The sequence below is a fragment of the Oryctolagus cuniculus genome, chromosome 1 (assembly GCF_964237555.1).
Source record: "Oryctolagus cuniculus chromosome 1, mOryCun1.1, whole genome shotgun sequence".
NCBI classification, from domain to species: Eukaryota; Metazoa; Chordata; class Mammalia; order Lagomorpha; family Leporidae; genus Oryctolagus; species Oryctolagus cuniculus.
The window spans coordinates 197,316,911-197,331,801 of NC_091432.1; the positions used below are offsets into that span (position 1 = coordinate 197,316,911).

Sequence of the window (14,891 nt, forward strand, 5' to 3'; positions counted from 1 at the left end):
AAAGGCAGAAATGATGAGAGAGGGAAAGACAGAGATCTTCCATCCATGGTTCATTTCCCCAAATGACTGCTACAGTCAGGTTCAGGCCAGGCCAAAACTAGGAGCCAAGAACTCCATACTGGTCTCCCACTTGGGTGACAGAGACCCAAATATTTGTACCATATTCTGCTGCCTTTCCAAACACATTATCAGGAAGCTGGATTGGAAGCAGAGCACCTGGGACTCGAACCAGCATTTCAGTGTGGGATGCCAGTGTAGCAAGCAGCAGCCTAACCCACTTTGCATCATTTAAAAAAGGGTTCTTGTGATAAAATCTCTAGTTGTTGAGCACTAATAACCTAATCACATGAAGTTGATTCAAGAGCACAAAAAATATTTAGGTTTTCCATCACAACCCTTTTTAAATGAGAGGTAGAGAAACAGAGCACAGCGACAGATCTGTTGGTTCACTCCACAAATGCTCACAAGAAGGCCTACGCCAGCAGCCAGGAACAAAATCCAAGTCTCCCACATGGGTAGCAGGGACCCAGCTACTTGAGTCATCACCTGCTGCCTCCCAGGATTGGCATTAGAAGGAAACTGGTATAGGGAGCCAAAGCTGGTATAGGGAGCCAAAACTGGTATAGGGAACAAAAATACTCCCAAACGGGACACAGGTCTCCTGGCTGGCATTTTAACCACTAGACCAAACACTTGCCCCTAAGTCTTCTGAAAACGTACAGGGACCTCAGGATGAGTCAATTTAATGACAAAAAGGTCTGCAGCTATAAGTTCAAAGGGCAAGAAGGAATGCATGTTCTTTTCTTAAAAGGAGCCAGCTTTAATGCTTAATCTTATTTATAAGTATATTATATCTGTCTGACAAGCAGAGTTAAGACAGCTGGAGTTAAGTCTATTCAAGCTCTTAAATAAGTCAGGACAACCATTTCTATAAATGTGTTATACTTTATTAAAATTCTGAGGCCAATTTATTTTGAACTTTTAGAATATTTAAAAAGTAAAAACCTGCTTTAAGATAGCCAAAGAGAATTGCTTTGGATAGGATGATTCCTTAATAGCAAGCCTTAAGCTGGTAAGGGGATTTTGCATGGTTCCAAAATCCTGACTTCTACTTGGGGTCTGGGTGAGAAGGCATTATTGAATATTACTAGGGAAAATGTCCTTTCTTATCTTCATCTAATTTTTAAACTGGAAAGAGTAAGAGAATATACAATGTAAGAAAGCACAATTGGACATCCTTCACTCTAGCTTTGTCACATCTCAATGTCTGTAAGAAGTGCTGGCACTGTGGCATAGTAGGTTAAGCCTCTGCCTGTGGTGCTGGCATCCATATGGGTGCCTGTTCGAGTCCTGGCTGCTCTACTTCCAATCTTGCATCACTGCTGATGGCCTGGGAGAGCAGTGGAGGATGGCCCAAGTGCTTGGGCCCCTTCTCCTGTGTGGGAGACCAAAAGAAGCTCCTGACTTCTGGTTTTGGCTAGGCCCAGCTCTGACCATTGTGGCCATTTGGGAGTGAACCAGCATATGGAGGACCTGTCTCTCCCTCTCTCTGTAATTCTGCCTCTCAAATAAATCAATCTGAAAAAAAAAAAAAAAAAAAAAAAAAAAAGTCTGTAACAGCACTTATCTTACCATAAGGTTGTTCATGTCTGTCATCCTCCTCACCTGATCCATCAGGAATATAAGAGCTTCCAGATATTCTAATTATCTTTCTATCTAGAATTGAGCCTAGCAGAGATGGTATTTAATTTTTGTCAAATAAACAAAATGACAATATTTAAACTGAAATATCCATTCTATACTTGATGGTGGTTAACATAAAGAGATATTTTTATTTATAAATAATTTCAATTTAGATTTTGTATTGTTCAATAAAAGACTGTAGTAGTCGAGAAAATATCTGCTCTTTCACCATGAGCTAATCAATAAGACAGCAACAATCATTTTCAGTCGTGAGACAGTCTAATTCTCTCAGAATTAAAAGAAAACAGTACTAAATAGTCTGTGTTCCACTAGACCAAACAAAAAGTTTCCAGAAACATGTCAAAAAAGTTTCCAGAAACATGTCAAATTACTAAAGGTATTTTTACCTTTAAGATCGAGTCTTCTATTTTTTTGGAGTAAAAGGATTGGTTATAAAATCCTATGGAACCTTAGCAATGCAGCACCAAATGTAAATATTTTACCTTATTATAAATAATATTTTAAAAAGAAAATGCAGCTTAAGAATAAATTTTATTTCCCCAAAACTCACATACCTAACTTTTAAAATAAAACCAGCAGGGCCAGCACCATGGCTCACTTGGTTAATCCTCCGCCTGTGGTGCTGGAATCCCATATGGGCACTAGGTTCTAGTCCCGGCTACTCCTCATCCTGTCAGGCTCTCTGCTGTGGCCTGGGAGGGCAGTGGAGGATGGCCCAAGTGCTTGGGCTCCTACACCTGCATGGGAGACCAGGAAGAAGCACCTGGCTCTTGGCTTCGGATCGGCATAGCACCAGCCATGGCGGCCATTTGGGGAGTGAACCAGCGGAAGGAAGACCTTTCTCTCTGTCTGTCTCTCTCACTGTCTATCTCTACTTGTCAAAAAAAACCAAAAACCAAAAACCAAAAAAACAAAAACAAAAACAAAAACAAAAACACCCAGCAACACAGTTTTTTTAAAAGAGCATATTTCCTATTACACCACTGTTACTAGCACAGCTTACTTGATATTTCACTTCTTAGGGACCTTATTTCAAATTCTAACTCGGAGCACTAGGTAAAAATTATACGTCACCCTGATTCTCAAACTCTAGTCTTCATCAAAAGTTTCTTACTCTTTGTAATTTCAAAAATCATGTTTCTCAGGGGTGGAATTATAGAAAGCACCTCAAGTCAGGATCATATCACAACGTTCACAGGTAAGTTGCTCCAAAGACCTACTTAGTTCAACTACACCTCTTTGTTTTTTAAACTTGAAGTCTTCTGGTTGGTTTAAGTGGATCTGAGAGCCTTAAAAAGATCCTGGAGATTGTGTATCTTTTTTCCATTGTTGAAGATCACTTAAATATTTTACTTTCATGGATGCACTAGATGTATCAGGTTACACTACAATAAATAATAGAAATAGATCTGCTATAGGAGTAAAAGATCTGGCAAATAGCAGCTGTCTGAAGTACATGAACAGTATCATCTTTCTCCCATCTGGAAAGTTTCAATACCTCACTAATTTTTTCCCATCCAGGCATTTCTATTATTGATGCAAAAGCTGTTCATTATAATTTTTATGCTACATTATTATATTTTACAGTAATATAAATAAGGAGTTGCTCTCCTCTGGTCTTGAAGGACAGGTCTAACCTTGCCTGAGGCTACCTTCTCTACTCTCCCCCACCCCACGAAAAAAAGATAAAATTATTACCTGATACAGGAATGAGGAATTCCATAATTATATCCTGAATCTTGAGAGATCCTTTGAATAATGGGAATATCACAATTTCCCAGTACTGGAGAAAAGTGGTTTGATGAAAAGAATGAAGTGTTAATTTCTGTTTGCACATAGGAATCAGCAGCTGTGGCATTCAAAATTCTTGTTTTTGTACAGTACTGGGAATCATCTGGTAGCATGTGTTCCAGAACTTTTAAGTGAGTAGGCTTCTGTTCAGTTGTAGAGAAATTTGATAAATGGCACATTTCAAACCCAACATTGCTGGCAGTTCTACTTTTGTTGTTAGTAGGAGAATCAAAATTCAGTTGTCTTCGAGGGCCAGATCCGAGTTTGCAAGGCTTGGTACATAGACTGTTTGTCTGAAGAGAATGCTTTGGGCTACTGACTGCTTTATCTTCTTCCTGCATAATCTTAATGATTTTGATAAGTTGGAAGAGACGTTTGCGGTCATTCATGTCATGGACTCCCAATTTGGAGTAGTCTTTCATTGTAATCTTGGCTAATTCATCTATTTTCTGAAGGCCAAGGGCAGTAAAATGAGGATAATACTGTGAAAGTTCAGCTTCACAAAGACATTCATATAACCAGGATGCCATTCTTGTGAACAGGTTTCTGTAAACTCTGGAGAGAGAAAAAAGAATAATTTATTTGAAATGGAGTATAAATAATTATTTTTAGAACAATGAAAACCATAAAACATGCAGAAAAACATTTAATATCAAGTTTTCAATAAACATATTTTTCCTCTGAAATGACTGACTAAGCACCATAGCACATAAGAACTTTATACATATAAAGATTTTTGTAGTAAAATGTACTTGGTTCATCTGCTTAACAAAAAGAGACTTTCAATTATATACACAGGTACACAGAAATACGCATAACACTTACTTTTTTCTAGGGAGTTCTTCCAACCTTGCAAAGTCTATTTAAACACATGCCACAAACTACTGAAACCTTGTTCTCAAATACTGATTGTACCAGGACTAATTTTAGATATTCAACTTAATGTCAAGGCATGTCGCACAACTGTTTCCCATGATTAATGAACAAAGGCTAAGAACTCTTTCAGAATAGAAAGCAGAATTAAATAGCAGACCACAAAGGATTATAAGCTAATATAACTCAGAGGAAACTGCATTTGTATCTGCTGAGTACTGGCAAAAGTTAGTTAAGCAGAAATAAAACCATCAATTCAGTATCAATTCAGAATTTCAGATCACTTTAAAAGGTGGTCATCAATGTCTATGTGTACAGAATATGAATCACATAATTTATCTAGGGATTTAATAGCATCAATATTTAAAAATGAGTATATATTAAAATGCTTAAATTTTAGCTGGCGCCGCGGCTCACTAGGCTAATCCTCCACCTTGTGGCGCCGGCACACCGGGTTCTAGTCCCGGTCGGGGCGCCGGTTCTGTCCCGGTGCCCCTCTTCCAGGCCAGCTCTCTGCTGTGGCCCGGGAAGGCAGTGGAGGATGGCCCAAGTGCTTGGGCCCTGCACCCCATGGGAGACCAGGAGAAGCACCTGGCTCCTGCCATCGGATCAGCGCGGTGCACCGGCCACAGCGCGCCGGCCGCGGCGGCCACTGGAGGGTGAACCAACGGCAAAGGAAGACCTTTCTCTCTGTCTCTCTCTCTCTCACTGTCCACTCTGCCTGTCAAAAATAAATAAAAAAATAAATAAATAAAAATGCTTAAATTTTAATTTTTAATAAATTATATGGTAGTAACATAATCTTGATCTAGTGATTAAAATCAGGACTCTGAATTCTCCATAACACTATTAATCAAATTTATGAGAATCTTTCAGCAAATGACTTTTTTTTTTAAACATTTATTTATTTATTTGAGAGGTGGAGTTACAGACAGTGGGAGAGCAAGAGAGAGAGAGAGGTCGTCTGTCCACTGGTTCACTCCCCAAATGGCCACAACAGCTGGAGCTGGGCCAATCCAAAGTCAGGAGCTTCTTCCAGGTTTCCCACATGGGTGCAGGGGCCCAACTGCTTAGGCCATCTTCCACTGCTTTCTCAGGCCATTAGCAGAGAGCTGGATCAGAAGCAGAGCAGCTGGGACTCAAAGTGGCACCCATATGGGATGCTGGCACTGCAGGCAGAGGCTTAACCTACTACGCCACAGCCCCAGCCCCGTGACATTCTCTTTTTAAAAATTATTGTATAGGGGCCGGCGCCGCGGCTCAATAGGCTAATCCTCCACCTAGTGGTGCCAGCACATCAGGTTCTAGTCCTGGTCGGGGCACCGGATTCTGTCCCGGTTGCCCCTCTTCCAGGCCAGCTCTCTGCTGTGGCCCAGGAAGGCAGTGGAGGATGGCCCAAGTGCTTGGGCCCTGCACCCCATGGGAGACCAGGAGAAGCACCTGGCTCCTGCCTTTTGATCAGTGCGGTGTGCTGGCTGCAGCACGCCAGCCGTGGCGGCCATTGGAGGGTGAACCAACGGCAACAGGAAGACCTTTCTCTCTGTCTCTCTCTCTCTCACTATCCACTCTGCCTGTTAAAAAAAAAAAAAAAAAAAAAAAATTATTGTATAGGGGCCGGCGCTGTGACGCAGCGGGTCAAAGCCCTGGCCTGAGGCGCCGGCATCCCATATGGGCACAGGTTCTAGTCCCAGCTGCTCCTCTTCTGATCCAGCTCTCTGCTATGGCCTGGGATAGCAGTAGAAGATGGCCCAAATCCTTGGGCCCCTGCACCCACATGGGAGACCCAGAAGGAGCTCCTGGCTCCTGATCAGTGCAGCTCTGGCCGTTGTGGCCATCTGGGGAGTGAACCAGCAGGTGGAAGACCTCTCTCTGTGTCTCTACCTCTCTCCGTAACTCTGACTTTCAAATAAATAAATCTCCAAAAAAATTTTTTGTATAATTCAGTTTTCAAAATTCAATTAGATAACTATTGGTAAAACTTTTCTGTTTTCTTTTTTAAAGATCTACCTATTTTGAAAGTTACAGAGACAGAGATCTTCCATCTGCTGGTTCACTTCCCAGACGGCTGCAATGGCCAGCACTGGGCCAGGACAAAACCAGGAGCTTCATCTGAGTCCGGGTGGCAGGGGCCCAAAATTCTTGGGCCATCTTCTGCTGCTTTCCCCACGCCATTATTAGCAGGGAGCTGGACAGGAATTGGAGCCGCCAAGTCAGGAACCAGTGCCCATAGGGGATGTGAGCATTGCAGGTGGTGACTTTACTTGCTATACCACAACAGGCCCCCGTTTTCATTTTAATTTATATTTTGTCTAGTCTCTAGGAGAACGAGTTGAGGGCAGAGTCAGAATCAAAGAACCATGAATAACTGTTGGAGGAAACGGTTACAGAAAAGGCCAAAGGGAATGGGTAACATGTTCAAAATTTATCCTGACCTTTTCTATTTGTGACAGATTAAAAAAAAAAAAGGCCATAAATTCTTTGCAGTCCTTTTATCAAGAGGTGAAGTCTATTTCTCCTCCCAATGTGTCTAGGCTAGCCTGTGATTTGTTCTGGCCAACAGAATATAGCAGAAATGACACTGTGTGACTTCCGTGCCTTAAGAACCCTTGCAGTTTTTACTGCTTTCTTAGAATTCTTCTGTCATGTGAAGAAGTTCAGCCAACAGTCATCACAAAAGCCAGACATGTAAGAGAAACCATTTTAAGCAATCCAGTCTCAGTGGCACTACTAGATGACTGCAGTCACATGAGTGATTCCAGGAGAAAACAGAAAAACTACCTATACCTAGTCCAAATATATGACTCAAAGAACTTTGAGCAATGAAATGGTAATTTTTAGAAATTTATTTATTTGAAAGGCAGAGTGAGTGAGAGAGAAAGATTTTTCATCCACTGATTCATTTTCCAAATAGCCATAATAGCTAGGGCTGGGCAGGGCAGGGCCATAGCTGGTGTCTGAAACTGCATCCAAGTCTCCCATGTGGGAGATAGGATCAGAAGCACTTTGGCCATCTTCTGCTTTCCCAGGCACATTAGCAGGGAGATGATTGAAAGTGGAGCAGCTGGGACTTGAATAGGCACTCCAATACAGAATGCCAGTGTTTTAAGTGACAGCTTAACCCGTTGCACCACAATGTTGGTCCCAGGTAATTGAAGCCACTAAATTTAGGGTATTTTGCTACATAGCAAAAGATAACTGATAATACTGTGCCTTAAAAATAATTTGTATTAAGTTTATAAAATTGCTTTTCCTTTTATTTGAGGTGGGGGAGAGGGAAAAAAAGGAGAGGAGGAAGGGGGAGAGAGATCTTCCATCTGCATGCTCATTTCTCAAATGTTTACAACAGGTTTGACTGGGCCAGGACAAAGTAAGGAGTCTGGAACTCCATCTGTGTCTCCCACATAGGTGGCAGGGACTCAAATACTTCAGCCATCATCGGCTGCCTCCCAGAATACACATTAGCAGGAAACTGGACCACAGATGGGATTCAAATCAGGCACTCTGATATAGGATGAGAGCATCCCAAGTGGTGACCTAAGTCGTTACACCAAATATTAGCCCCTAATCTTTACTTTTAGAGCAGTTTTAGGGGTTCCCAGTAGAAGGCACAGATTCTCTGTGTAATCCCTTCCCTATTAATGAACTTACATTGACACATGATTGTCATCCAAAGTCTATAGTCTATTTTAGGGTTCACTCTTAGTGTTGTACACTCTACGGATTTCAACATATAATGATACATATCTACTATTTGAGTGTCACACAGAGCAATTTCACTGCCCTTAAAATCCTGTTGTCTATTCATTCCTCTTTACTCTAGTCCTTGGAATCCACTGATCTTTTTACTGCCTCCATAGTTTTGTTTTTTTTTTTTTTTTTTGACAGGCAGAGTGGATAGTGAGAGAGAGAGACAGAGAGAAAGGTCTTCCTTTGCCGTTGGTTCACCCTCTAATGGCCGCCGCGGCTGGCGCGCTGAGGCCGGCACACCGCGCTGATCCAATGGCAGGAGCCAGGTACTTATTCTGGTCTCCCATGCGGGTGCAGGGCCCAAGTACTTGGGCCATCCTCCACTGCCTTCCCGGGCCACAGCAGAGAGCTGGCCTGGAAGAGGGGCAACCGGGACAGAATCCAGCACCCCGACCGGGACTAGAACCCGGTGTGCCGGTGCCGCAAGGCAGAGGATTAGCCTAGTGAGCCGCGGCGCCGGCCTGCCTCCATAGTTTTGCTTTTTCCAGAATGTTATACAGTTGGAACAACAGTATGTACCTTTCAGATTGCCTTCTTTTTACCTACCAGCATCCTGTAACTAGCCAAGAGAGGGCAGGTGCCCTTTTGGACATATTTAACAGCTGTGCCAGCTCATATTTGCAAGCCCAGCAACCAGCTAAGTGGAGATGCCTGAGTGTGGCTGGGAGAATTTATAGGGGGCTGGGTACCTGTGACTGTGGAAGCCTTCTGTGCTGGGACTGTGAAAACACTGTGGCTGTGTGTGAGGTCGCAGGGTGTGACTGGGTCTTTGGATAGTCACTGTGGGCAGCTCCACACGCTCAGGGCTCCCCGATTCTCTGGTGAGTTTCACTGCCACAGGATCTATGCTCACACTGAGGATGGAACAGATCCTTTGTGTGGTTCTTGTGGCAGTGTGAACGAATATTATACCCACTAGGGTTAGTGACCAGGCATTGGTCTCCTTGGAGGAGAGGAGGTAAGCGAGAGGCTATACCAAGAGATTAATCCTCTCCTCTGATTAAAGAAAAATTTACCACACCCGATTTGGGTGTCACCTCAGGTACTCCCCTCACCCTGGAGCACTGACCAGAGCTCCCTGGACACACCCAGCAACCGCCTCAGGGTATTCACTGAAAGAGCAGACACTCCACTAATCCACAGAGGCACAGTCCAAAGATAAAAGCTATCATAGGGCAGAAAACAAAAAACAAAAAACCAACAAGTATCTCCACAATTGCCCCAAAATAAATGCAGCAACTGAACAAACAAGAATAAAAGGAAGACAAGATGACGCCTCCAAAGAAATACAACATTTCAATACCTGAATGTGAAAATGAAGAGACTGAAGAAATGTCAGAAATGGAATTCAAAAAATTAATCATAGGATTATTTAGAAGTAATCAGAAGCAAATCCACGAATTAAATACATCCATACATGACATAAATGAACATTTTCCCCATGAAGTTGAGATTTTAAAGAGAAATTAAAATGAAATATTAGAAATGAATAATTCAATAGATCAAATAAAAAATGCGGTAGAAAGCCTTAACAACAGACTCAGTGAGGCAGAAGAAAGAATATTTGAGTTAGAAGACAAATCACTGGAAATTTTACAGTCAGACCAAAAAAAAAAAATTAGAAAACTAAAAAACAGTGTTGGAGATTTATGGGATATTATCAAACAACCCAACATATCGGCTTTAGGAATTCCTGAAGGTGTGGAAAGAGAATGGATTAGAAGTCCTTTTTAGTGAAATAATTACAGAAACTTCCCTAGTTTGGAGAAAGGGACATCCAAGTACAGGAAGCACACAGAACTCCTGACAGACATGACCAGAAAAGATCCTTACCATGACACACTGTAGTCAAACTCTCCACAGTAAAACAAAGAAAAAATTCTAAAATGTGCAGAGAAACATCAGATTACTTTCAGAGGATCTCCAATTAAACTCACAGCTGACTTCTCATCAGAAATCCTACATGCTAGGAGAGAATGGCGAGATATATTCCAAGCCTTAAGAGAAAAAAACTGTCAGCCCAAAATACTGTACCCTGCAAAGCTCTTATTTATGAATAAAGGTGAAATAAAGCCCTTCCACAACACCCTTACAAAAGATGCTTCGGAATGTGCTACACATACTAAATTGATCATCACTATGAAAGAAGGTAAAGACAGAAAATCTCCCAGTAAAAGTACAAAGGAAATCTAAAGTAAACAATAGAGAGGCCGGCACTGTAGCGAAGTGGGTAAAGCTGCCACCTGCAGTGCCATCATTCCATATGGGCATATGGGTGACAATTTGAGCCCCAGCTGCTCTGCTTCTGATTCAGCCCTCAGCTATGGCCTGAGAAAGCAATGGAAGATGGCCCAAGTCTTAGGGCCCCTGCACCTATTTCTGGCTTCAGATTGGCCCAGCTCCAGTCATTGTGGCCATTTGGGGAGTGAACCAGTGGGTGGAAGACCTCCCTCCCTCCCTCCCTCTCTCTGCTTCTTTGTAACTGTGCCCTTCAAATAAATAAATAAATCTTCAAAGTAAACAATAGAAACATTTATGGAAAAAAGGCAGGGAAACTGAATTTACTCTTGTTTTTCTTCTGTAGTTTCTTAGATTTCAGAATATCTTGCTACTGGGAATCTAGCCACATATTAAGGTAATCTGGTTTTGAATCTTTAAAAAGACATTGATTATAGTGGACCATTTTTTTCCCCTTCTCTTATTACATACCATTTGTGTGATTACAGCATTAAGTCTTAGTTCTTATGTCTTTGGGCAGAAGAGTGTATTAGTTATTTTAAATGAATTTTTCCCTATCTGAAGCTCAGCCTGCTAAGTGTGTTATTGCCACAAAAGAAAATAATTGGATTTGCATTACTTGAATACTTGAAAACTGAAATTGATGATACAATATGTAATGGATTTTTATTTCTGGATAAAATTAGAAATGAAATAAAGATTTGAATTACTTAAAGGATGAAAATAATGATCATGCTTATAAGCACTGTGAACCCTTTTGTGTTTGAGGCTTCCAAAATTCCAGTGTTTACGACATTTTTCTCCTGAAACCCTGCTCTTCTTTTCATACTTCATGCATTTACTCTTATTATTGATGTTGTAAAACAGCAGGGTTAAAGTGTTACTATATCTGTGTTCATTATGAATCCCATAGGCTTTCTTTTCTTTTCTTTTTTTCTTTTTTTTTTTGACAGGCAGAGTGGACAGTGAGAGAGAGACAAGAGAGAAAGGTCTTCCTTTACCGTTGGTTCACCCTCCAATGGCTGCTGTGGCTGGCACACCGCACTGATCCGAAGCCAGGAGCCAGGTGCTTCTCCTGGTCTCCCATGCGGGTGCAGGGCCCAAGCACTTGGGCCATCCTCCACTGCACTCCTGGGCCACAGCAGAGAGCTGGCCTGGAAGAGGGGCAACTGGGACAGAATCTGGCGCCCGAACCGGGACTAGAACCCGGGGTGCTGGCGCCGCAAGGCGGAGGATTAGCCTATTGAGCCGCGGCGCCGGCCCCCATAGGTTTTCTAGTTAGGAAAAAAAATAGTCTCAAAAATACTCATAGTTTCTTTTTTTGGTTAACATTTCACCCAATAATGGTATTTTAGGTACCTTTAATCAATGTAACAAGGTGTCTATAAGAATTTATAAAATTGGCCGGCGCCGCGGCTCAATAGGCTAATCCTCCGCCTAGCGGCGCCGGCACACCGGGTTCTAGTCCCGGTCGGGGCGCCGGATTCTGTCCCGGTTGCCCCTCTTCCAGGCCAGCCCTCTGCTGTGGCCAGGGAGTGCAGTGGAGGATGGCCCAGGTGCTTGGGCCCTGCACCCCATGGGAGACCAGGAAAAGCACCTGGCTCCTGGCTCCTGCCATCGGATCAGCGCGGTGCGCCGGCCGCGGCGGCCATTGGAGGGTGAACCAACGGCAAAGGAAGACCTTTCTCTCTGTCTCTCTCTCTCACTGTCCACTCTGCCTGTCAAAAAATAAAAATAAAAAATAAAATAAAAAAAAATAAATAAAAAAAAGAATTTATAAAATTACATATTGCATTTGAACTAGTTAATGAAGAGTAAGGGAAAAAACTAGCTTATTGAGACTGTAGTATTCCATTAGTTAAATTTCAAAAAATTTTTTAAAGATTTTGAGAGATAGAGTAACAGTGAGAGGGAGAGACAGAGAGATGAGTCTTCCTTCTGCTGGTTCACTCCCCAGATGGCCACACTGCTGGAGCTAGGCAGATCTGAAGCCAGGAGCTTCTTCCTAGTCTCCCACATGGGTGCAGGGGCCCAAGCACTTGAGCCATCTTCTACTGCTTTCCCAGGCCATTAGTAGAGAGCTAGATTGGAAAAGGAACAGCTGAGACTAGAACCGGCACCCATACGGGATATGCTGGCGCTGTAGGTGGAGGATGAACCAACTGCACCACAGTGCTGGCCCCCTAAATTTCAAAATTTTTAATAAAGGAACTTTCAGAGATAGGTTGAGACCTGAAGGTATCCATTAAACTAGCTTCTATGACATGGAAAGGAACCCCAGAAGCAGCGGAGGATATGTGAAGGCATTTACTTGCCATGGCTGTGGTTGTGCTGTGCTCATACTGAAATACAAGTAGTGACACACTGACATTTTTGATGCCCAATAATTGTAGTAGTGTCTTGCATTTATCTGTACTAAAATAAATTAATGGATTCTACAATGAAGAAATTTTGTGACTGTACTGTATTTGGGAGCCTTTGTACAGCTAGGTAAAGTTTCCATGATACAAAAGTATTCGGATTTTAAAATTTGCTATAAGGAAGAAGACATGGCATTATTCCATGTGCTTAAATGTTAACTTGCTCATTGAGTTTCAAAAGAAAAAAAAAAATGAAATGAGTAATTGTCACTGTTAGCTGTAATATTAAATTGGCAAGTTATAACAAAGCTTAAACCTGTGTTTCTCAAATGTAAACCACAGTAGTCTAATGCTGCTTTGTATATATTGTAAGTGCTACAAATAGTCTCAGCACTGAACATGTATTGATACCTCTCTCAAATGAATGCAACCTTTGATGATGGTGTTTTGATATGCCTCAGAAAGTGTCTGAGTGCCTGCAAATTTGTTAATTTGTTTGGTAAAGAAGATAATTCCTTTTTTTGTTATTGTTCCATATTTTCATGTTTAAATTTGAATTTTCACATTTTTACTACTGTTAATTTAAATACAATTTGTTCAATGGTTAAAATTGGGTTGTCGCCAGCGCCGCGGCTCACTGGGCTAATTCTCTGCCTTGCGGCACCGGCACACCGGGTTCTAGTCCCGGTCAGGGCGCCGGGTTCTGTCCCGGTTGCCCCTCTTCCAAGCCAGCTCTCTACTGTGGCCAGGGAGTGCAGTGGAGGATGGCCCAAGTGCTTGGGCGCTGAACCCCATGGGAGACCAGGATAAGTACCTGGCTCCTGCCATCGGATCAGCGCGGTGGGCCGGCTGCAGTGCGTCAGCCGCAGCGGCCATTGGAGGGTGGACCAGTGGCAAGGGAAGACCTTTCTCTCTCTCTCTCTCACTGTCCACTCTGCCTGTCAAAAAAAAAAAAAAAAAAAAAAAAATTGGGTTGTCAATGAAACTTAAAAACAGCTTCATTCACATAACTACTTAAATAAAACCACATTTTCTGTTCTATGTTCAGAGACTTTTAATGATCTGTATTTCTGTTTAAATATAAGTAATGATGTTTATTTATTTATTATTTATTTATTTAGAGTGGACAGTGAGAGAGAGAGACAGAGAGAAAGGTCTTCCTTTGCCGTTGGTTCACCCTCCAATGGCTGCCGCGGCTGGCGCGCTGCAACCGGCGCACCGCGCCGATCGGATGGCAGGAGCCAGGTACTTATCCTGGTCTTCCATGGGGTGCAGGGCCCAAGGACCTGGGCCATCCTCCACTGCACTCCCTGGCCACAGCAGAGAGCTGGCCTGGAAGAGGGGCAACCGGGACAGAATCCAGCGCCCTGACCGGGACTAGAACCCGGTGTGCTGGCGCCGCAAGGTGGAGGATTAGCCTAGTGAGCCACGGCGCCAGCCAAGTAATGATGTTTAAAAAAAATAAAGGAACCAGTGTTGTGGTGTAGCAGGTAAAGCCTCACCACCATCCTATATGGGCACCGGTTCAAGTCCTGGCTGCTCCACTTCCAATCCAGCTCTCTGCTGTGGCCTGGGGAAGCAGTAGAAGATGGTGCAAGTCTTTGGGCCCCTGTACCCATGTGGGAGACCTGGAAGAAGCTTCTAGCTTCGGATGGGCCCAGCTCTGGCCATTGTGGCCATTTGGGGAGTGAATCAGCAGATGGAAGACCCCTCCCTCTCTCTCCCTTTGCCTCTGCCTCTTGGTAACTCTGCCTTTCAAATAAATAAATCAATCTTTAAAATAAATAAATAAATAATGTTTGGTGAGTAGATTAATTATCCCAGGGAGATGTGACTTCTCTCCAAATTCCTACAGCATTTTGGTTGTAAAACGCACAGGACAATTAATTCAGACAGATTCATAATTATTGGCAGCCTTGTCCCAGACATGATATAAGGTAGATCTGCCTTGTACTGTGGCATGAATTCTTTCAGATAAAAACAGGGCTGGCTGCTCCACTTCTGATCCAGCTCCCTGTTAATGCACCTGGGAAAGCAGCAGAAGATGGCCCAAGTGCTTGGGCCCCTGCCACCCATGTGGGAGAACTGGAAGAAGCTCCTGGTTCCTGGCTTTGGTGGTGGTTCACTCACCTGATGGCTGCAACAGCCAGGCTGGGCCAGACTGAAACCAGGAGCTTC

General features: G+C 42.9%; 1 protein-coding gene across 3 annotated transcripts in view; it reads right to left on the reverse strand.

The window, feature by feature from the left end:
- KIF24 (kinesin family member 24) overlaps positions 1–14,891 on the reverse strand; it is an 89,906-nt gene that overhangs the window by 57,383 nt on the left and 17,632 nt on the right. For 2 of the 3 annotated variants that reach the window (XM_008274282.4, XM_002708025.5), the window contains exon 2: positions 3,403–4,050. In XM_008274282.4, coding sequence (XP_008272504.2) covers positions 3,403–4,025 — 623 coding nt within the window. In that variant the 5' untranslated portion in view covers positions 4,026–4,050. Of the gene's footprint in view, positions 1–2,924; positions 3,055–3,402; positions 4,051–14,891 lie in introns of those variants that run through there. The other variant, XM_051856828.2, reaches the window with a different exon arrangement.